At 34.9% G+C, this 23649-nt stretch overlaps 1 protein-coding gene across 1 annotated transcript in view; it reads left to right on the plus strand.

The window, feature by feature from the left end:
* LOC150106740 (rho guanine nucleotide exchange factor 11-like) overlaps positions 1 to 23649 on the plus strand; it is an 837747-nt gene that overhangs the window by 609405 nt on the left and 204693 nt on the right. The window contains exon 28 of the mRNA XM_090393466.1: positions 2368 to 2594. Coding sequence (XP_090249592.1) covers positions 2368 to 2594 — 227 coding nt within the window. The remainder of the gene's footprint in view (positions 1 to 2367; positions 2595 to 23649) is intronic.

Here is a 23649-nt window from a genome sequence, read left to right on the forward strand (position 1 = left end):
GTGGAAAAGAGCTCCCTTAATGCATAATATTATACATATCTGCAAGGAGATGTGTTTTGCATTATGAGAGATACGAGCTTGCTCCACCTTTGCAACGAGTTGTCCAGGTGTTGTACTACCTTACCCCAGTCCTGAAGGTACTTTCAGGTGCGAACTTTGTTTGCTCACACTTGGATAAAGGATTAAACTAAATTTATTATTAAATCATTAAACCTTACCATTATACCTGTTAGAAATCCAAGATCTATTAACCAATTTTTATTTTCTGATTCTTTGTAAAAACACCTCTTGATGTAATAAATTCTTTTATTTGTGGCAAATGAATAATAAATCGCTCAAGTATTTTACCTCTGCTCAACCACTTCAGTATGTAATAGCAGGTCATCATTTTCAGTTTTCATCTTTCAAAAGTAATTTAAATAACCTGTGTTGAGTTACTGTTGATTTTATCAAATTAATGATTTTTGTTACAATTGACATTACATGTTTAAAATTTACAGTTTTAGCGTATAACATTTCGTTATGAATAAGACAATGATATGCAATAAATTTAGGAAATAAAGGGTCCTGTCTGCTCAAGCCAATAAATCCAATTTCATTACCAGTCATTGCTTGTGCACCGTCAGTAGTAATTGAAGTTAATTTATGAATTGATAATTTTTTGTATAGTACAAAATCTTTAAAAACGGAAAATATATCCTCTCCTCTGGTATGCCCCTTCAATGGAAGAATTTTAAGAAATTCTTCTTTTGTAGAAAAATCATCAAATACCATTTTCACTGAAATTGCTAATTGTGATGTATCTGTTATGTCTATCGATTCATCCAGCTATAGCAAAAAGAAAACACATTTTTCCATATAATTTGCTAATTCTGTTTCTAAATTAACTGCAATGTATTTATATCCAAAACTATTTCGGTTTTATTTTTGAAATCTTCAAAAAGTGAATCTGCAGCTTCTAACATAGATTCTTTAATTAAATCTCCATCTGTTAAAGGTTTTTTCTTAGCTAGCAAATGCGAAATGTTAAAAGATGTGACTGTTTTTGCTTTTGAATGTTACAACAGTTTAGTAAAAAAAACTTTGCTATTTAGTAATGGATGATTTCAGAGATAAATCTTTATTTTTTTTTTCTTATTTCGGATTTCACTACCGTTCACTGTGTGAAGGGTAGTGAGAAGGGTTGCATTGATAACTAGATGACATCAACAACTCAAACTGCTTATGATCAGTGGTCTCTCTCATCTTAATAAGCACAAATAAAGCAGTTTATAATAATTTCTGTTAGGGCGCACTAAAAATTCACTGTGGGTGCCATGATGCTCACAGGTGCTGCATTGCCGACTCCTGATCTAGATGGTCTTTGAGACATTGCAAGACATCCAAGTTTGCAACTTTATTATTCCTTCACGAAAAGAGCTTCCTTCAAACACAATTTGCTTTGCACAGCCTTTCGCTTTTTATTCTGCTGAGTGCTACCACATGACCTCTTTTCACCGTGATTCAAAATTTGCACCCACTTTCTACTTGAAATTGTCAGTTAATTAAATTGCAACAAGCTAATTCATCTGAATTTGCAGTTGTAATCCTCAAAAATAGTGTTTATTTTTAGGTTTTGTACACCAATGTATTTTACTAGCCATAGTGGTCTAAATTCACCAATAAAATAAATTTAAAAGGGGTCTCCTCTAGCAAAAAAGTTGGCATACCCATAACAAGAGCAAAATTCATTTGATATTGAGCATTAATATTGTGTTTAAAATTTACTTCGTAACCCTGATTAAAATATAAAATGATTAGGATGGTTTTTAGTATTGGCATTAATATCTTTGTTTTGCAAGCTTTGAGTGTACGTGGTAGATTCAGGAAGAAGCATCCATTATTGTTTTAAAAGACATTTTAAATTTCTCTTTATCAATCATAAACTGGCCATTACCTCCTTGCTTGGTGTTTCTACAAGTTTTTGTTCATCCACAGACACTGCACACTTTAGAGTAGTTATGAGCAGGTACCAAGTTTTTTTGTTTTTTTTTAATTTAGTGATGGTTCTGTACATAAAGTAAAAGCTTAGATATATTTACAGAAGAAAATGATTATTAATTTTTAATGTATAGTCTCAGTGACAGTATCATATATTATAATAAGCCATCACAAGTACTGTTTCATAACTAGTTTCCTATCCACAGCATTCTTCTATAACTTCTGTTATTTGTCAGATCCCTGATTTGATCATTTCTTACATTTTGAATTCATAGAAGATAATAGGATATTATTATCTTCTATGTTATATATTATATATATTTTAGTGATTATATTATATATATTTTAGTGATTTCTGTTATGCAAGTCTGATTTCTTTATTTTCAGAACTATTTCACACAGAGAAAACCCATGTAAAAAATCTCAAAGTTTTAGAGAGGCTCTTCTACCGACCTATGCTACAGGAACAGCTTCTTTCTTCTGATCTTTTGACTCTTCTCTTTCCAAATCTAGAAGAAATGTTAGAAATTCATGGAGGCTTTAACCAAAAAATGAAGACTAGGCGGAAAGAAGAACCTGTTATTGGAGACATAGGCGAAATGACTTTAGAAATGGTATTTCTTTCAATAAAACTTTTAAATATAACTGCATTTTAAAAAAATCCCAAAATTTTAGTATATAAAAGTATTTTTAGGAACTTGCAAATAAGATATCTGTATATTCTTAGTAGTCTATATTGTTTGTTTTTGTACTTCATTTTTTGTAATGATTATTATTACATATCACTTCCCGGAGTCCCCCAGGACTCTTCACAGGAAGCCATCAATACAACACTACATGTTCAACAGTCTATGCTACACAATTGACTATGCCATCCACCATACAGTAATGCTGTATTTTTTCTTCTATCTTATTGTTTAATTTTTTTTCTAATATAGGTTATAATTACACTTATTTTTTTTTTTGTGGCATTATTAAATACACATATGCAACTGAATTAGAAACTTTTATTTAATACTGTGTTGGACCTCCTTTAGCCCAAATATAGCACATATGCGGTTAGGCATAGATTCTTCAAGGTGTTGGATTGCATGTACGTCTACAACATACCTTGCATTCACCAAACAGTCCTTTAACTGGTTCAGATTTGAAAGAAGAGGACTTTCTCCCAGATCTGTTTTTCTAACATGTTCCATACATTCTCAATGTGGTTCAGACCTGGGTTTTGTGGGAGATGGGGAAAATTGTGAAAGTCACTGTCATGCTCGCTGAACCGCTGCTGAATAATTCTTGTGCGATGGACAGTAGCATTGTTGTCCATGAAACAACTGTCACCTGCTGGATAAAAAGTCAATACTGCAAGATGGACTTGGTCTGTAATAATGTTCAGATATTCCTTGGAGGACACCAGACCTTCCAGCAATATCAGGGGACCCATTCTGTACTAACAGAACATGCCCCTCACCATGACACTACCTCCAGAAGCTTGAGCTCTTTTTACAAAGCAGGCTGGGTTCGTTGCTCTATGGGACTCCTGTCAAACTCTGCTTGCTGTTGATACAGAACAAGGTGTACCATGACTCATCGAACTACATGTTTTTTCCCAATATCCAGTCATGGTGTTCCTGACCATTGTAGACGAACTTTGAAGTTCTTCTAAGAAATCGGTGCTTATAGGCATGCAACTGACAATGCCAACTGTCTTCAATTCCCTGAGCATAGTTCAATGAGATATGAGTAGGGAACAGCCTTCATTATATGCTTCAGTCAGTTGCTATTTGTCCTTCTGAAATTCTGTTTGTCCATACAAGCCTTCTCAGGATGACAGCAATCTCATTCAACTGTCATCCTGTGTAGGTGTGTCCTTAATTGGTTATGCTTTTGGTTTTGATATATTTCTTATTTTTAATGCAATTGTTATAATAACTTCTTCTTCTTCTTTTCAGTCCACTGTTGGACGAAGGCCTCCTCCAGTTCTTTCCACCTTTCTCTGTTCTTGGCAAAGGTTGACCAATTTTGACAATTCATCGCTCCACCTTCTTTAAAGGCGTCCTCGTCCTCATTTCCCTTCTTTTGGAATCCATTTCAGTAGTATAGTGGTCCATCACTCATCTTCTCTCCTGGATAGATGTTTGGCCTATTTCCAGTTTAGTCGCTTATGGTGAAGAATGATGTAGTGATGCGAGTCTGGCTTCTTATCTTTTAATGTGATGCCTAGCAGCAACCTCTCCATTTTTCTTTGAGTTGTTGTTAGTTTATTTGGCAGTGCTTTTGTTAGCGACCAAGTTTCACAACCATATGTGATGACTGGAAGTATACAGTGGTTAAATGTCTTCCTTTTTAAACAGAGCGAGACATCACTGTTTTGAAAAAATGCTTTTCAGCTTTCTGAATGCACCCCGGGCAATTTGAACTCTCCTGTTTATTTCCTTTTGGAGTCCACAGTTTAGATCAGTGAGATGACCTAAGTAAGTATATGAAGAGACTCTTTCCAAGAAATTGTTTTCTATTATTATGTTTTTTGGTGTTACAAAATGATTAAATGTGATTTTAGTTTTTCTCTGTTTATTTTTATACCAACATTTCTGCTTTCATGATATAGGTCTTCTATCATTATATTAAGGTTCTTCTGGAGTGTTTGCAAAAATTATGATATCATCTGCATATCTTAGGTCTGTTAATTTTTATTATTAATTTTTATACCAAGGTTTGTCCAGTTTATATTATTAAATATTTCTTGATGGACTGCTGTAAAGATTTTGGGTGATAGAGAGTCTCCTTGTCGGACACCTGTTTCAATTAATATTTTATTGCTACTTGTGTGACGTTGGATTGTTGCTGTTGCAGTGTGGTATATTTCCTGGAGAGGTCCATATATTCTCCAGGAACTCCCTGATTCTGGAGTGCTTTGATTATTGCATTAGTTTTGATGGAATTGAATGCTTTTTCATCATCAGTAAAGGCTGAACAGAGAGGCAATTGGTTTTCTTCTGCTTTTTTCTATTATTTGTTTTACTGCATGAATATGATCAATCGTGTTAAAACCTTTACGGAATCCTGCTTGTTCTACTGGTTGATTTGGGTCTAGAAGAGGGGTTAACCTGTTTGTTATTACTTTGGTGAGAATTTTGTACAGATTGGAGAGAATACTAATTGGTCTATAGTTCTTTACTTCTTCTTTGTCCCCTTTTTTAAATAACAGTATCAGAGTAGCATTTTTCCAGTTTTCTGGTATCTTCTCCTCTTCTAGGCATAGATTTAGTAAGTTTGTAACATGGTGAATGATATTATTTCCTCCCCATTTAATTAATTCTGTGTGAATTAGATCTTCACCAGGACATTTTCCATTTTTCATTTGTTTTAATGTTTGTTTTATTTCATCTGAAGTGAATGGGGGGATGAATTCTATATGTGATAGAGAAGAGTTATTTATATTTGATTTATTTATTGGAGGATCACTGTAGAGTTCTTTATAAAATTATTCTAACCTGTTTAGGATTTGTTCTTGGTTCCTTATTATAGTTCCATTCTTGTCTTTTATTGCAGTTATTTGACTTTTGCCAACTGATAAATGTTTTCTTAGTATTTTCATATTTTGTAAGGTTTACTCTGAAAGTTTATGGTCTTTTTGTTGTTTGTTGCTTTTGAATTCAATGGCTGCTGAGATTATTACTTCGTTAGGTTTTTTCTTATTTTATTTATGTCTTCCTCTACAAATAAATTTATTAAGTCTTTGATTGAGTTTTTCTTCATAATCCTTCTTGTTTTCAATAGGTTTTAAATCAAAACTTCTTGATTTTTTGTTGTTTAGCCATTTTGTTCTTCCAATTTGGAGTTTATTTTAATTTTGGCTCTCACCAGTAGTTGGTCACTTCATGTTTTTACTTGATTTAGTACTGATGTATCTTGAACTATTTCTTTATTGTTACACAGTATGTACTCTATTTCATTTTTTATTTCTCCATGTCCATTTTCTTTTGAAGTCGTTCTTAAAAAAAATGTATTCATAATGTAAAGCTTGTTACCGATAAAGAATTCTGTAAGAGCCATTCCTAAGTTGCTGCCTGTACCATATACGTATGGTATATGGTACATATATGTATAATAACTACATGGAGTCAAAAGACTTGGAGACCTGCACTATTATTTACACAATACCTATCATACCTCTCCTTAGCCTTATGCACTGTTGGGGCACTCCCAGTTATCTTTGGCAGTCTATTTGGCACTGAATTTCTAATTCAGTGCCTAATTCACCACTCTTCAGCCACAGAGTCTAGTCTAGTCTTAACATGCTTACACTACTTCCAGGGGGTGTTCAATCTTATAGAATCCCTTTAGCAACTTATAAGTTTCTGTCATGTCCCTCTCGTTTCTCTGTCAACTAACCTCTGCAATCCTCATACGGACACCCCACAGACCTGTCACCAGCTTAGTTACTTATCTCTAAATCCTGTCGATCTCCAAGATACTCAGGTGCCCAAATCTCTGCATGGTAATGGGTGAATCATAAAATTCTTGTAAAGAGTCCTTTCTTTTAGTGTGCATGGTGATCAGCATTCATTTTAGAAATTATGGACTTTATAACAGTGTTATAAATAACTCTTTTAATTTCCCGACATTTCGATCTTCATGTTAAGATCATCTGGAGTATATACAAATATACTTGTAAAGAGTGACAATAACTTCCCTATCTTTATTTGTTAGTTTGTTTATCAACATCCAAGTAACCATTTGAACTATTTTGCCAACTTTTGCAATATGTCATCTGAACTTCAAACTTTTATTCACCATCACCCCCAGATCCCTAACCTCATCAATTTCCTAATCCAGTACCATCAATATCATACATAATATGTAATCTTTTCTTCCCAAAGTGCATGAGCTTACTTTTTGCAACATTGACACCCATTGTCAATTTAATAAATAAATCATCCTCCAGAATATTTACATCACCTTTATCAACTATTGCCATCCCCAGTTTTGCATCATCAAACAATTGAATACCCCCCCCCCTTAATCTTGTTCTACATCATTAATATGCAAATTAAAGAGTAATAGACTTAATACCCATCCATGGTATTGGCATACTATAGGTTGACCAACCTCTCATGGATGGATTCCCCATCGAAAAAGAAAAAAAAAAGAGTAAAAGTACAAAACCTGAGGGCATTCCACACCTCATTCGTCTTAATTCCACTGCACCACCCTCTAATGTCTGCTGCCAGCCATTCCCCCTATCCATGCCACCAGCTTCATATTCATTCCCATTTGCTCCAACTTATGTAATGGTTTTCCATGTCATATTCTGTCAAATGCCTTTGCAAAGTTCAGCAGTATCACAGTGTAACCATTACCTTTATCCCATTCTGCAGTCACCTTAGTATTAAATGTGATTAAATTACTAAGGAAGGACCAACCTTTTACAATGCTGTGCTACCACTACAGAGTATCATATTCCTATCCACCAATTCCTGAATTTTACCTTTAACCAGCTTTTCCAATGCTTCAACCACTTCGAAACATACTAAGTGACTTGCTATTTTGTAGTTTTTGGAATGAGCTACTTTTCTGTGATGGACTATCTTATCCCTTTCCACTCACTCCCTTGCAACCTTTGCCTGAACAAAAGTTATGAGAAGTCTTTAAGAATAATAGAAAATAAATATCATGAAAGTGGCAAAATGTTCTGAAGGCTGTTGAAAAAGCTTAGGAATGGAGAAATGAAGTACTGTAAAAGGAATTAAAGATGACAAAGGTGACAACATGAAAACTGAGGATAAGGATATCCTAGATATCTAGAGTAATTATTTTGAAAGACTGTTAAACAAAACAAGCAGTGACAGAACCGTACTTGAAAAATTTTCAAGAGGAATACAAAGAGGAGTACATATCAGTACTTCAGGTAGAAAAAGCCATCAAATACTTGAAATGTGGAAAGGAAGCTGGAGTAGATGATATGGAAATTATGATCAATTTAGGAGAATTCTATCTTTGATCCCATGGTATCAGTTACTGAATGGGGAAAAATTGTCAGCAATGCATGGGAATCTTTGAAAAAGTTCTTAAATGAGGTGGTATCTGAATGTATCCCTAGTGTTTGAAGAATAAATAGATTGGGATTGAAATGAATGTCCAACCTTATTAAGCAAGAAATCCACAAGAAGAAGATGATTTGGAAAGAATATCATGAGAATAAGAGTGAGAGGAGACATGAAATATATAAAGCTCAGGCCTGAAAAGTAACAAGTATTGTGAGGAAAGCTTAATCGGAGTATGAAAAGAAATTGGCCATGCAAGCTAAAGGTAATCCAAAAGAATTTTGTTGTTATGCCGCAAGTAAAAGAAAGAATGAATGTAGAAAAAATACTTGATTGAATGTAGATGGTACTTGAGTCTCTGAAGTTAATGAGTGCTCACTTTGCTAAGATATATCAACTGGATGTATGTAACATGGTGCACAGTGCTATGGCTACATTGGATGAAGAGTTAGAGATTCATGAAAATAAGGTTGAAGAGCTGTTGCATAACCTGGATAAGAATTTGTCTATAGGGACAGATATAATATCAGCCCATTTGCTAAAGGAATGTTCAGCCGAATTGGCTAGACCTTTCACATGTTTGTATAACTTGAGTCTCAGCTCAAGAATGGAAGGAATGTATGATAGTTCCATTGTACAAGGGTGGTGCAAAAACTAATGTGTCTAACTACTGACCTATCAGTATCTCTGGTGTGGTAGTGAAGATTTTAGAGAAGTTGGTAAGCGCTCGCATACAGAAATGGTTAGACAAACATGCTATACTCTGCAAGGAACAGCATTGGTTTACTAAAGGAAAGTCATGTTTTATTAATTTGCTCATATTTTATAACAATGTTACAGCCTAGTTGGATAATGGGAATGGATGCACTATGATAATGTTGGATTTTTCTAAGGCATTTGATAGGATACCACACGAAAGGCTGTTGCATAAACTGGAGAATATGCGATTGGAATATAAACTCTTGACTTGGATCAGGGGACGGTTGACAGACAGATATTCAAAAAGTGGTTTAAAAAAAATAATAATAATGACCAGTGGTGTACCTCGGGGGTCAGTCCTTGGGCCATTATTGTTCAATCTATACATTAATGACATCAGTAAGGATCTAACATCAGATGTGCAATTGGTTGCCGATGACGTGAAGATAGGCAGGGCAATCAGGGATGCTACTAATATTCAGCAATTACAAAATCATTTGAACAGACTGGAAATTTGGGCAAACGAAAATTACTGTTAATTTAACATTAGTAAGTGTAAAGTTATGCACTTTGTGATTAGAGTTCCAGCGGCATATTATATTAGCGGGGTTATACTACAAGAAACTGAAGAGGCAAGGGATCTTGGTTTATTGGTGGATAAGAATTTAAAGTTCAAAGGTCACATAGCAAAAGTTGCAAATACAACGAAGATAATTGTGATGTTGAAATGAACCTTGACATGTAAGGATAAGTAAGTCATTTTGCCTCTTTATAAGGCTTTGATAAGACCACACCTGGATTATTGTGCAGAGATTTATTCTCCTGGGTTCCAAGGGGATAAAGCAGCTGTGGAAAGGATGTAAAGAAGAGTTACAAAGATTATATCTGGATTATGGGATTTAGATTATGAGGACAGATTGCGAGTATGTGGATTGCAGACTCCAGTTAACAGGAGAAAAATGGGTGATTTGATAGAGGTCTATAATCTTTGAATGAGTGTTATAGGATATCAACTAATGAAATTTTTCGTTATATGGAAGATGGGGAGAGAACATGGGGGCATCTATAGAAGTTAAATTTAGTTGCAGTCAAGAAAGGGGTAAGAGCTATGTTTTTCTCCCAGAGAGCAGTGAGTGAGTGAAATAATTTGCCCTTAGGGGTAGTGAGTGCTTCTAGTGTCAATGAATTTAAGGGAAGATATGATAGCTAGGTTTGGGTGATTTATAGCCTCCCTCGATGAGTCCTTGACTTACTGTAGGTCTCAGATAATAATATTCGATCCAGAAATGCTTAAGTATGGAAGTGTAAAAGCTTTGCAGTGGTTACATAAAAATTCACAGAGCCTGGTCAAAAGGTAGATTTCCAAATGATTAGAATAGTACTATTGTAGTCCCCCATCTTTAAAAAGAGGAATGTGAGAATTACAGCAGATTGGATAAGAACAGGCTGGGTTCGGGCCAGTAGAGATTATCAAGATCAGATTTTCACTTTACAACAAACAGTTGCAAAACCATGAATATGAATAGGAATCCAGAGAAAAGCTTTTCAAAACACTACATCTAAATACGATAAATGGGCATGATACAGAGCAACACATAGTCTGTATTTAAGTTGTAAGTCAGCAGTTAGAATTCAAGGAAATACAGGAATATGGTTTGGTGTAAAAACAGGAGTTAAGTATGCACATTATCTCCACTGTTATTCATCATCTATATGGATCACATTATGGAAGAAAGTGGCATCAGGCCTGATATTAAAATTGGAGATGTCAAACTTAGCTTTGCTTTATGATGTACTCCTAAACACATCTAGTGCAAGCCTCCAGGATTCACTAACTAAATTGAATACCAACTGTAACAGATTTGGCATGAAAATCAGCAGTAAAAAGACCAGGAACTATTAAAATAGGCAGGAGCATATTAAACTTCAGCTGCATAATGGATATCATATAGAGCAAGTAAAATATTTCTGCTGTTTAGGCACAGTTTTTAGTGAAGATAGAAAGTTAAATCTAGAAATAGAATAAGCAAAGCTGGTATGATGGGCAACCAGCTGAAGAATTTATATGGAATTAGAGAGAAATCAGTCAAAACTAGCAGCACGGAAGACAGTGTTCAAACCAGTTTTAAGTTAGAGATCTGAGAGTTGGGTTAGAAATAAAGAAACTAAGATTAGAGACCACAAGTAATGAGGGTTCTGCAAATAATTAGGGGAGAGAACAGATGGCATCAATGGCAGAATCATATTAAAATGAAGATATTAGAAAGGACATTATTAGCATTCAGGAATGTGTCAACTAATCTAAGGTGGTATGGTCACTTAAATAGAATGGATGAAGAAAGGTTAGCAAAAGAGGTGTTTGATGACAAGATAGTAGGTAAAAGACCCAGAGGAAGACCAAGGTCTAGGTTGATTGATGCAGTCAGAAAATCCTGAGAAGCACAAAATGTTAGATATGACAATATTGGAGTGCTAACAAGTAATAGACTAATTTGGAGGAAAATTGTTGATAGGAGATTAATAATAATATAAACTTAATCTTATATAACTGGTAATTAGCTTACAGAATTAACAACACATATAAAGTATATTAATTAAAGGCAACTTTAATGAATAACTTCTATATTTCGTCAACGTCACGTTGCCATCTTCAGGAACATAAAAATATGGTATGTGCACACAGGCACTAACAAAAGCAAATGAGGAAGAAGGAAAGAAACTAATATTGTTCCTGAAGTCCTAATGGTGCCCTCTGGTGGGCTGATTTGGTTGTCTTGGCTATTGGGCTGAAGTTCTCATAATGCAAGTCTCCCAAATTTGGGGTAGTTTCATGCACCCAAATTTGTTGAGGTTTGGAACGATTTTTAGAACTGCTGATGATTCCTTGAATAATCTTTCATACTTAAACTTGCTGCGGTGTATTATTTTAGTTTTCTTCCAACGAATTCTATGGTGGGTATCTAAGGCATGGTCTGCCAGCCCAGAGTGGCTGTACTGGTGAAAGTACCATCTCCAGCACCACTCCTGTGTTCACACTGATATTTTTGACTATGTTCAGTACCTCCAGTATAATCTACTTTAATTATCACATCAATGATTGCAAAGTTATCACTTAGTAACTCAACTATTTCTTCTGCTTCTGTCACTTTCCTACCGTCAGACTAAGTTATCCTTCATAATTATTCTTTATCTTACTTGTTACATGAAAAATAAATTAAAAAAAAAAACTTAATCTTATAGTGCTGTGATAGTATCCTTGACACCCTTTAATGGGACATATCAGGAAACTGATGATGAATTTTGAGAGAGCTGAGATGTTGATTATAAACAACTTCGTAAGAGGCATTGCCAGGACTGTTGCACATTCCAGTAGCACACACAAGCTACCATTCCATCTCCAGCATCACTTCTGTGTTCACACTGATATTTTTGACTATGTTCAGTACCTCCAGTACATCTACTTGAATTATCACATCAATGATTGCAAAGTCATCACTTAGTAACTCAACTATTTCTTCTGCTTCTGTCACTTTCCTACCGTCAGACTAAGTTATCCTTCATAATTATTCTTTATCTTAATTCTTTATTCTTGTTACATGAAAAATAAATTAAAAAAAACTTTTGGATTTACTTTGACTTGCTTAGCTAGTTTTCTCTCATAATCTTATTTGGCCTTCCTTACCATAGTACTTGCCTTCATGATCAGCATGCTTCATAAGTATGCTATCACCTTTTAATTTATATTCATTTCACAGTACTTTCTTTTTTATGGCTCCTGCTTTATATTTTTAGTCATTCACTTACTCCCTGCTGGGTTTATCCTCCTGTCTCCAGTACTGACATTCATTCCTTGTAGCTTTTTATGCCATGGTACTGCCACAGGCTACTATCTAAGCTTGTCATAATCACCAACTTTATAGTTCCACCTAAACTCTTTCTTCACTGCGTACTCACTATCTCCGATTGGTGGTAGAGTTGCTGTTGTAGTTATAGATAGAGCTTTTGATGCTATTACATGATCTCAAACTGCTGGTCCCCTCCATGACATGTTGTTTCAGGGAATTATCTCTTAGTAATTAACTGTATAAATTCCATCTTGCCATGCCTCTTTTCTTCCTTTTGTTCTGTGTCCCATAGTTGAAGTCTCCCATAATAATTGCTCCACCAGCACTTGTGTTAACGTGACAATGCATGCCGTCCACATCTTCTTGCAGACTCCACCTGGTCTATATCAGCAACCAACAATACATTTTGTCCTGTTGGCCTCTATTCCATATAGCCTCAAACAAACCATCTAATTTTGTAATTAGAAGTTCTTCATCTGTCATCAGCAATACCCACCTCCTGTCCTATTCCCTCTATCCTCCCTAAAAATACAGTACTCTTTACATTTTATCACTGTAACTATATCATTTTATGTCAACCAGGTGTCACTAATGTCTAAGTTTTGGCCAAGTTAAATTCACCAATGCCAAAAACTCATCTCTTTATATATATATATATTCTTCTGGCAATTGTGTATGTGCATTTCAACATCCCCTTGGATCCACAATTACTCTTGTGTAATGTCATTACCAACCATTCAGTTTTGAAGCCTGTGAATTGCATTCAGCATTGCAATAATAATATCTGTAGTTTCATTTGTGTCAGAGTTGCTAAATCCACTTGACACTATCTCCCCCCCCCCCCCTACACACACACCACCATACTTCTAGCTTCCCTGATTTTGCACTAACAACCTCACACTGAACCAATGCTCTTTTCGAACACCTAATTCCAAAACCTTTCAAAAGCAGTCCATTAGGCATATATAGGTTCTTTCATCTATCAAATTCACTCCATTAGCTGAAAATGAAACTTAAATATAAATAAGAAGGATGATAAATGGAATGAACTATAGATTTTGTATTTAAAATTATGAAACCTAAAGTTTGGAAAAACTAAAAAAAAAATAAAAGTAAATGGAGAAACTAGTGAAGTATATACAGGACCGGGTTAGCTCCATCACCCAATAAGCTTTGATATTTCCATCATTACTGTTATTATAGTAGCAACATAAAATTGTAGTTTCAGAAAATTTCTGGATAAACATTCTTAAATTTGATGCCCCTACTCCCAGACACATCTTGATTGATACCAGTCGTGTAAACATTAATACCTCATCTACAGAGCCCGTATTATCTAAGCAAGAAAAATTATTACCAGAAATAAACAAAATTAGTGAATTCACCTACCAGTAAAATAAAAAAAAAATATCCATTTCACTATAATAAAATCAAATTAAATAAATAATACAGAATGAAACTATTTTCTTAAGTATTTCTTGTTTTGTTGCATTTGTTTTTCATATATGTTTATCATTTCAGTGTCAGCCATAAAACTGATATAATGAAAAATCATTGTGTTAAAAAAATAATCACTGTAAAGAAATTTCTGGTAAAGAATGTTCTGTGTACCAAATGTATTAACATATTCACAGTATTGATTTCTGTTGAAGTTTCCCAATTTCTAGTACAAAATCATATGCTGTTACTTGGATAAGCACATGAAGATATGTAGCATTAATTTGCCATCATGATTCCCACTTTTTTGGTTTATACTGCTGTGGGGTATTAACACAATATTTTGTGACTAGTCTCCAAACAAAAAATATTTTTCAAATTGGTGTTATTGGTTGTGTATCTGATTTAATTATCTATTATGTTCTAAAGCACTCCTAAACACTGCATCAATCCAAAGTATCTTGAAATCTTCTGAAAACATTCTGCCATTTTTGCCTCAAATGCTTGCTTTGTTCAACTTTTGTCTCCCATTCTGTTTAAGTGACTATACCATCTGAGATTAGCTCTGCTTATGCATTCTTGAATGTTAATAATTTCAAATTGTTCTGATATTATTTTTAATATTAAAATTAACACTTTAATGTAAAATTTCAAAGTATTGTGAAGTGAAGGGAGTTGGTATGAATTCTACTGCTTCTACATACGAGTAGCCTAGAATAGAATGCAAAGATTTTAACATTCAAACTTTAATTGCATATTAACAGATACAAGTATATTCTGGCAATAGGGTCATTGAAAGGAAGGGGCCGAGCCGCGGCAACCTGAGGGTGCACCGCACCCGGGCGGCAACATTGATATTTTATTTATTGTAGTAAATGCTACATGCAATTTCTTTTAGTTCTTTTTTTAAGGGGACAGCCAATAAAAGTTTGCATCTGGGCAGCAAATACCCTCGGCACACTCCTGGGAAGGGGGTGCAGCATTCAATACTCAGCATGAAGACAGACTGCTTGAATGGTAGGCTACTTCAAATAGACTAATTATGAGCAAATTGAGGAATTGGACATTGCAAATTATTTGTGCAGAAGGTTCTAAAGAAGAAGTGGAGAAATCTTTTGAATCATCAGAGATGGCAGGTGACAAAGCTATTGAAAAAATGCTTAGAAATGGAGGAAAGAGTACTGAAAAAGAATAGCATGAAAAAGTGACACGAGAACTGAAGATACTGATATTCTAGATGCCTAGAGTAATTACTTCAAAAAATTGCTAAATGAAAGAAACAAGCAGTGATAGCACAATTGTAGAAAACATTCAACAGAAATGCGTTGAGGAACATGTATCAATACTTGAGGTAGAAAAAGCCATCAGAAACCTGAAATGTGAAAAGGAAAATGATGCATAGATGATATTTGATCAGAAATGGTCAAATATGGAGATATAAAAGTTTTATAGTGGCTTCATTGCATGATTCAGATGAACTAATCAGGGGGTCAAATTCCAGATGGCTGGAGTAGAGCCCTCATGCCATCGTAAAAAGGGAAATAAAACAATGTGAGAATTATGGAGGACTCTCCCTGCTGAGTATTTATGAGAAGATTTATGCAGGTATACTTAAGAAATGGCTAAGAAAAATTGTGGAAGGAAAAGCTTAGGGAAGAATAAGCTGGATTCAGACCATAGAGGTTGTCAAGATGAGATTCACTCTAATGAGTTCTCAATCAAGATTGAAACCACTTATGGTAGTGACCCCTATCATGAGGTAACTGATGTGAAACCAGCAGCCTCTATAATATGTATACTATTCAGAAAGATACTTCGTGCACAAACTTTATTTGTATATATTGTGATAAAGGATTAAAACACAAATATTATTCCTTGATATCAAGTGAAAAGAAAACTTTCTACAAATTTTTTATTTTATTTATATTTATTATTTTTTTTAAACTATGGACTTGTTTCATTATATACAGTAGTCATCCCTCGAGTTACGTCTGTGATCCCATAGGGGAATAAATAACATTTTCGGCTACTTTCGAACAAGACGTAAGTGAGTATAAGATAAAACATGCATAGTGGCAACAGCGCTTTCAGCAGCAACCTCCCTCGGCAGTCGGCACTTGTCTTCAACAGTTTTCCTCTGTTGATTTTGTGTTTGAGAAATAGGTTATTTGTGTATTTATCATTAAATATTTCGCGATGTTTTGTGCAACATGGCCCCTACACGCACAATCAAAAAACCTAGTGAAGAATCACAGAAAAAGAGGCGAGCAATTGATCTTGAAACAAAGTTGCAAGTTATAAAGCAACATGAAGCTGGTAAGCCCATCAATGTGATCGCACATGACTTCGCATGGTCTCATTTTACAGTGATGACCATTTTGAAAAATAAGGATAAAATTGTAGAGGCTGTGAAAGAATCTGCTTCCATTAAATCGACGATAGTGAAAGCAACGACAAGGCCCTATCGGTGATATGGAAAAGCTACTTGCATCATGGATAGAGGACCTGAACCAAAAGTGCATACCCCCTTAGCGCTGTAACCATAATCGCTAAGACACTAAGTCTCTTCAACATGTTGAAGGAGAAAGCAGGACCCGATTACGACTATGAATTCAATGCTTCTTCTGGTTGGTTCATGAGATTCAAGCAGCGTTTTGTACTGCATAATGTGAAAATGTATGGGAATCTGCAAGTGCTGAGAAGGCTGCCAAAGAGTTTGTGATAAAATTGGATAAAATTATTATGGAGGAAAATATTTGCCACTGCAAATATTTAATATGGATGAGACGTCCTTCTTTCGAAAAAAATGCCCAAGCTAACATTCATCCAGAAAAAAGCTAAAATCTATACCTAGTTTCAAAGCTCTTAATGCCAGTGTTACGATTCTGTTATGGGTAATGTGGCTGGATATAAACTGAAACATTTGTGATATGGCACAGTGAGAATCCACAAACCTTCAAAAACATTAGGAAGCATACTTCCAGTTCATTATCGGAGCAATAAGAAGTCGTGGATGACTCAAAAAAAATTAAGGCGTCCTCAAAAATTGTTTGAGGATGCCTTAATCAACTGTTATGTGAGTGAAATAAAATGCTTTTGTGTGAAAGAAAATGTAGAATTTAAAATTTTTATTAATTCTAGATAATGCTCCATGTCATCAGTCTTATAGCGGTGATCTTCATCAAGTTCAAGGTCGTGTTTCTCCCACCAAACACTACTTCATTGATCCAACCAATGGATCAGGGAGTTCTTGCAGTGTTTAAGGCTTATTATCTAAGGAGAACTTTTTCACAAGCCATTTCTGCTACTGAAGGAAATGACCAGACTCATGCAATTCTGGAAAACATTCAATATTTATCATGCTATTAAAAATATTGCTGTGGCTTGGGACGAAGTGACCTCTCATATGGGTCACTCATATCGACATATGGGTGGCATATGGAAAAAGACATTAAAAAGGTGCATGATTTTGGAAGTTTGTAATAGTGAGCCTAGCAAACAATCTGAATCTCGAAGTGAATGATGACGACATAATTCAACTCATAGAAAGTTCCCCTGAAAAGTTGACTAATGAAGAATTGGCAGAACTGGAGGAACAACGAGAAAAGGAAGAGGGGGGGAAAAGAGAAACAGGAGAGGTAATTAAACAATTTACAGTGAAGGATCTTGCAGAAATGTTCTTTGCAGTTAGCGATGTTTTCAAAATGGCTGAAGACATGGATCCCAATGTTGAACGCTACTTAATAATAGAAACGAAAGTACATGATGCATTTGCATGCTATGAACACATTTATGATGAAAAGAAGAAGAGGAATAAGCAAAGCACATTGGGCATTTTCATCAAAAAAACAAAGGTTACAGAAGACCCACAGCCTGATCGTTCACACGGGGAAGGTAATGAAGATGTGATTGTGAAGGAAGATTTGGACGATTATTCTCCTGTTTGATAGTGGCAGTATCACACAGTACAGTTTTATAATAAGGTTTAAAAATTAAAATGACAGTATACTTATTATGGTTAAGTCCCTGACCTCTATAACTGTTGATTTAATATATCGACTTACGCCCTGCTGGATGGAATGGAACCCGGACATAAGGCGAGGGATGACTGTACTTAGCTTTGAGAAGAACAAGCTGGATTCAAGCCAAATGGAGATTGTCAGATTCAGGTTTTAACTTTAAAACAAATAGTTGAGAAATCATGGGAATATAATAAGGATTTGAACTTAAGTTTTGTAGATCTGGAAAAAAAAAAAAGGCATATGACTAATAAAAAAAGAAAAGCCATTCAATGTATTACAGTTACATGGTTTTAATGGAACATTATATTGAGCAATGCATACTCTATTTTTGAGTTATAAGTCAGCACTTAGAATTGAAAGAAGTATAGCAAGATGGTCTGATCACGTGATCAGACCATCTTGCTGTACTTCTTTAATCACGTGTGAGACAAGAATACACAATCTCTTCTGTTATTCTTCATATATATGCAGGGCCGGCGGAAGCAGGCATGCAGGCGCCGCCGCCAGGGAGCGATTCATAAGTTAATTTTTAAGAAACAAAATTTATTAGAGAAGATAACTGTAGAATAACATATATGCCACAGTAAATAACTTTTTTATTATGTAAATATTTCGTCTTATGTATCATAAGCATAATCAATACAACTAACGAACAACAATAGGAATTCACAAAAAAAAAAAAAAAAAAAAAAAACCAGTAGTGAGCATGCTTAAATTGGAATCCCTCTATGTATACAGTCATGTGTTAACGGATTAAAAACGAGCGATTCATAAGTTAATTTTTATCATAAAAGCAAAAAATTCTTAGAATGATCAATATTAAAATAAATAAGGCCGGATACACCGAATAAAAATTTTAAAAAAAAATGTATACTGCTGCCTCTTTGATTAGCCGGCTGTTTACAATTTGCAGCTAGAGCAGGCTAAATGCTTGCCTGCAGAATGTTGTGTCTACTGCAATCTATCTAAAGTGAAACGATGAACGTTTTTTATGCGCAGAAACAAATTTTCGTACAAAACATTTGTTGCTAGTTAACCAGTCATATGGTACGCATCTCAGTAGGCTACTGACAGTAGCGCAGTGCCAACTATTATTTCGTCTCTGTGTTAGTCTCAGCAGTTAGAATTGAAGGAAATACAACAAAACATTTGTTGCTAGTTAACCAGTCATATGGTACGCATCTCAGTAGGCTACTGACAGTAGCGCAGTGCCGACTATTATTTCGTCTCTGTGTCAGTCTCAGCAATTAGAATTGAAGGATGTACATTATCCCCTCTGTTATTCATTATCTATATGGATCACATTATGAAGGAAAGGGGTATTAAACATGATATCAAAATTGGAGATGTTAGTGTCAGCTCTTTGCTTTATGCAGATGATGTTATACTTCTAAATAAATCTGCTACAAGTCTGCAAGCTTCTCTGACTAAGTTGAATAGCTGTTGTAAGAAATATGGTATGAAGGTCAGCAATAAAAAGACAAAGACAATGAGAATAGGCAGAATCATTGAAAATGTCAACTGTGTTGTGAATGGAGAACCTGTGGAACAAGTAAAACATTTTAGCTACTTAGGTACGATTTTCACTGAAGATGGTAAATTAAATATAGAAATAGACAACAGAATCAGCAAAGCTGGTATGGTGGGAAGTCGATTGAATAAATTCATATGGAATAAGAGAGAAATTAGTCGGAACACTAAATTAGCTGTATACAAGACAGTGTTCAAACCAGTTTTAACTTATGGATCTGAGAGCTGAGTAAGAAGTAAAACACTTGACCAAAGACTAGAGACCGCAGATATGAGAGTCCTGAGTAAGGTTATAGGCGTGAATAGATGGCATCAATGGCAATATCATATTAAAAATGAGGATATTAGGAAAGAACTTGACATTGTCAGCATCCAGAATGCGTTAGCAGAGCTAATCTCAGGTGGTTTGGTCAGAATGGGCGAGGAAAGATTAGCAAAACAAGTGTTCTCTGCCAGGTTGGCAGCAAAAACGACCCAGAGGAAGACCAAGATATAGGTGGATTGATAAGGTACAAAGTGCTTTAGACGATAGAAATATAAGATCTGGTAATGTTGGAGTCTTGACAAGTAACATGCTGATTTGGAGGAAAATTGTAGATAGGAAGTTAGTAATGATGTAATTTTTTCATGTAGTACTGTCATATCCTGTACACCCCTTGTGGGTACATGGCAGGAATTTGATGATGATGATGTATCTCTGGGATATATTATATTTTTATTTTGAACAGGCCCCATTTCAATTAAAACAGCTCATAATTTTTCATCAATATTTCCCCATTCACCTGGATCTTCTAAATTTGCAGAGACTAGCAATGTGTTAGTTTCGTGGTCAATTACAACTAAATATTGTTGTAGTTGACTAAATCCTAACTATTTTTCGCTTAAATCATGTTCAATTATGTTATTCAATAGTTGCAATAGTACTTTTATGAAAACTGGATGATGTGCACGGTTCTTCATCTCTGATTTCTGATGTATCGAGTTGGTTACAATCTGCATGAGAATATTTTAATATTTTAACAAATGTATTAAGAGCCCCAGTTTGTTTCTTAATATCTGCTTCTTTTGCAGCATGACGCTTACTATTTTGTGCACCGAATAACTATTTTTTAAAATTTTTGATTCCATTTCTATTTTATACCCACAAGAAATTATTACACAACGCGACACAGATGAAATAATAGTCGGCACTGCGCTACTGTCAGTAGCCTACTGAGATGCGTACCATATGACTGGTTAACTAGCAACATATGTTTTGTACGAAAATTTGTTTCTGCGCATAAAAACCGTTTATCGTTTCACTTTAGATAGATTGCAGTAGACACAACATTCTGCAGGCAGGCATTTAGCCTGCTCTAGCTGCAAATTGTAAACAGCCAGCTGATCAAAGAGGCAGCAATATACATTTTTTTTTAAAATTTTTATTCGGTGTATCCGGCCTTATTTATTTTAATATTGATCATTCTAAGAATTTTTTGTTTTTATGATAAAAATTTTGTTTCTTAAAAATTAACTTATGAATCGCTCGTTATCCATTAACACATGACTGTATACATAGAGGAATTCCAATTTAAGCATGCTCACTACTGTTTTTTTTTTTTTTTTTTGTCAATTCCTATTGTTGTTCGTTAGTTGTATTGATTATGCTTATGATACATAAGATGAAATATTTACATAATAAAAAAGTTATTTACTGTTGCATATATGTTATTCTATAGTTATCTTCGCTAATGACAAAAAAATTCTTCATCTTCTATGCTGAATCCTCTTAGAGAACCACAGTCTACCTCATAACCCTTCCTTAACCATGAGCAAACTTAACTTACATGGGACGCCTGATGTTCTCTCCCCACCTTCCATATAACAAAACACAGATAAGTCTTTTCTAATGTCTCATTTTGTCTGCATTATTCTAACAAAGTGGTTCCCATTGAAGCATGTATATTTTTGTTTAGCTGTTATACATCTGTTACTGTCATCATCATCCTCATCAAATTACTGCGATGTACCCTCAGGGGGTGTACAGGATATGATAGTACTACATGAAAAATTTACATCATTACTAACTTCCTATCTACAATTTTCCTCCAAATCAGTCTGTTACTTGTCAAGACTCCAACATTACCAGATCTTATATTTCTATTGTCTAAGGCACTTTGTACCGTATCAATCCACCTATATCTTGGTCTTCCTCTGGGCCGTTTTCCTGCCAACTTGGCAGAGAACACTCGTTTTGCTAATCGTTCCTCGCTCATTCTGTTTAAGTGACCATACCACCTGAGATTAGCTCTGCTAACGCATTCCTGGATGCTGACAATGTCAGGTTCTTTCCTAATATCCTTGTTTTTAATATGATATTGCCATTGAAACCATCTATTCATGCCTATAATCTTTCTCAGGGCTCATATCTGCGGTCTCTAGTCTTTGGTCAAGTGTTTTACTCTCAGATCCATAAGTTAAAACTGGTTTGAACACTGTTTTGTATACAGCTAATTTAGTGTTCCGACTAATTTCTCTCTTATTCCATATGAATTTATTCAATTGACTTCCTACCAAACCAGCTTTGTTGATTCTATTGTCTATTTCCATAGTTAATTTACCATCTTCACTAAAAATTGTGCCTAAGTAGCTGAAATGTTTTACTTGTTCCACAGGTTCTCCATTCACAACACAGTTGACATTTTCAATGATTCTGCCTATTTTCATTGTCTTTGTCTTTTTATTGCTGACCTTCATAAAATATCTATTACAACAGTTATTCAATTTACTCAGAGAATCTTGCAGACTTGTAGCGGATTTATTTAGAAGTATAACATCGTCCGCATAAAGCAAAGAGCTGACATTTACCTCTCCAATTTTGATGTCATGTTTAATACCACTTTCCTTCATAATGTGATCCATATAGATAATGAATAACAGAGGGGATAATGTACATCCTTGTCTCACACCAGATTTAACATTAAACCATCTTCCTGTACTTCCTTCAATTCTAACTGCTGATTTACAACTCAAATAAATACTAAGTATTGCTTTATATAATGCCACCTTGACACCATATAACTGTAGCGTATTGAATAGCATCTCTCTTGGCACCTTGTCATATGCCTTTTCCAGATCTACAAAACTTAAATACAGATCTTTGTTATATTACCATGATTTCTACACTATTTGTCGTAAAGCGAAGATCTGATCCTGACAGCCTCTATTTGACCTGAATCCAGCTTGTTCTTCACCAAGCTTTTCTTCCACAATTCTTCTCAACTGTTTCTCAACTATATTTGCATAAATCCTACCAGGAACACCCAGTAGGGAAATACCTCTGTAATTCTCACATTCAGTTTTCTTTCCCTTTTTTTATATATAGGTACTATGAGAGCTCTACTCTAACATCGGGAATTCGTCACTCTGTCCATATCTTCCGAAATATGCAGCACAGCCACTGTAAGACTTTTATACCACCATACTTCAGCATTTCTGGTCAAATATCATCTACTCCTGCTGCCTTTCCACATTTTAAGCCTTTGATGGCTTTTTCTACTTCAAGTATGGATATGTATTCCTGACTGGATGCCTGGTCAGTGTTTTTACCACTGTGCTATCATCACTGCTTGTTTCATTTAGCAGTTTTTCAAAGTAATTACTCCATACTTCAATGATATCTTTTTCTCCCGTTTTCATGTCACCTTTATCATCTCTAACTCCTTTTACAGCACTCTCTCCTCCATTCTTAAGCTTCTTCAACAACCTCCAGAATATTTTGCCACCTTCTTGATATTTATTTTCTATATTCTTGCCAAAGTCCTCCCATGACTTTTGTTTAGCTAGTTTTACACAGTGTTTAGCATTCCTGCATTTGTCTCTGTATTATTTAAGAGCACAAGCTGACTTATTTGCCAAGAACATTTGATTTGCTTTCTTCTTTTCCTTCACTGCCTCTTTAACTTCCTGTGTCCACCATGCAGTTCTAATTTTTCTATCCTTGCAGACAACTTCACCACATGCCTCTCTAGCTGAATCAATTAGGGCTTTCTTCAAGGCTTGCCACTGAATCTCCAATGTTTGATTCCTATTCTCAAACTCTTTCATTTTTTTTCA

The sequence above is a fragment of the Typopeltis vanoorti genome, chromosome 5 (genome assembly GCF_054136105.1).
Source record: "Typopeltis vanoorti isolate ZY-2024b chromosome 5, IOZ_Tvanoo_1.0, whole genome shotgun sequence".
Taxonomy (NCBI): Eukaryota; Metazoa; Arthropoda; class Arachnida; order Uropygi; family Thelyphonidae; genus Typopeltis; species Typopeltis vanoorti.